The sequence below is a fragment of the Perkinsus marinus genome, assembly GCF_000006405.1.
Source record: "Perkinsus marinus ATCC 50983 genomic scaffold scf_1104296975914, whole genome shotgun sequence".
Classification (NCBI taxonomy): domain Eukaryota; phylum Perkinsozoa; order Perkinsida; family Perkinsidae; genus Perkinsus; species Perkinsus marinus.
This window is the reverse complement of record NW_003200611.1, coordinates 1-929: the sequence shown is the minus strand read 5'-3', so window position 1 is coordinate 929 and position 929 is coordinate 1. Positions and strand designations below refer to the sequence as shown.

Below are 929 nucleotides of genomic sequence, written 5' to 3'. Positions count from 1 at the left end.
TCTTGACACCAGTCAAGAATTTTCGAATCAACTCTCTCGATGTTTGATACAACTGGCAGCTTACGTCCAGAGCCTTCCTCTTACGATACTCCACCTCATAATCTCTGAAGATGGCTCCAACATCACCGTCATGAAGAGCGGCCAAGTCCAAAACCAGATTCGACATTTCATCTGAGGTGCTGGGCGATCTCGGTCTTGCAATACCACCCGAGAACGCGAGCCGTATCCTCTTCACAGCCGGTTCAGCTCCGTCATCAGACTCATCCGAAGCTCGTGTAATATATCGATAGTCCAGAATAGACTCTAAATCACCAGTTGATGCCACTGTATCGTTTAAGTCTCGAGCAGCTAGATCCATCTCCTTCGCAGTACACTCGTCTTGTTGAAGAGTTGTAGAGAAGGCATCCTCCCAATAGTCATCTTCTTGAGTCATGATACTGCTCTTCACGTCTGCTGCTCGAGCTCTAGTGTAGGAAAGACCAAAGAGCTCTTCATCGGGATCGTTAGCATTGTATTCACGAGTAACCAAAGGGTAAGCTTCAATACCGAAGAGAGACGAGTTCCGCTCGTTCAACACGGCGATAGAGTGGACGTCCATAACAGGGATAGGTAGCATGTCCTCGGCAGGCCTCTTCACAATACGTTGGCACTGTAAAGCAGCATGAGCGATACGCGAGCAGTTATACCGATAGGCACAGTCACAGAGCAAAGCATGGCCTAGCTCGATACCACAATGAGCTGAACGAAAATTGCTCTTTAATACTCGATGATAGGCTTCAACTTGACTGGTTGATCTACAAGTTCGATACAACTCCAGTGGACATGAGGGGTCCCCTCGGTAGAACTCTGTACCGACCAGAGTATATAACGGTAGTGCACCATCCTCAACCGGATCTGGATCCGACAAGCATCCTCGCCTGATGTGGACT

The 929-nt window shown here is 48.4% G+C and overlaps 1 protein-coding gene across 1 annotated transcript; it reads right to left on the bottom strand.

The window, feature by feature from the left end:
• Positions 1–64: 64 nt before the first annotated feature.
• Positions 65–616, bottom strand: Pmar_PMAR007606 (hypothetical protein; the record flags this gene model as incomplete). The annotated part of the gene is made up of 1 exon (XM_002765052.1): positions 65–616. A coding segment is annotated over one exon (552 nt), but the record flags the coding sequence as incomplete, so codon positions are not given.
• Between the last annotated feature and the right edge of the window lie 313 nt (positions 617–929).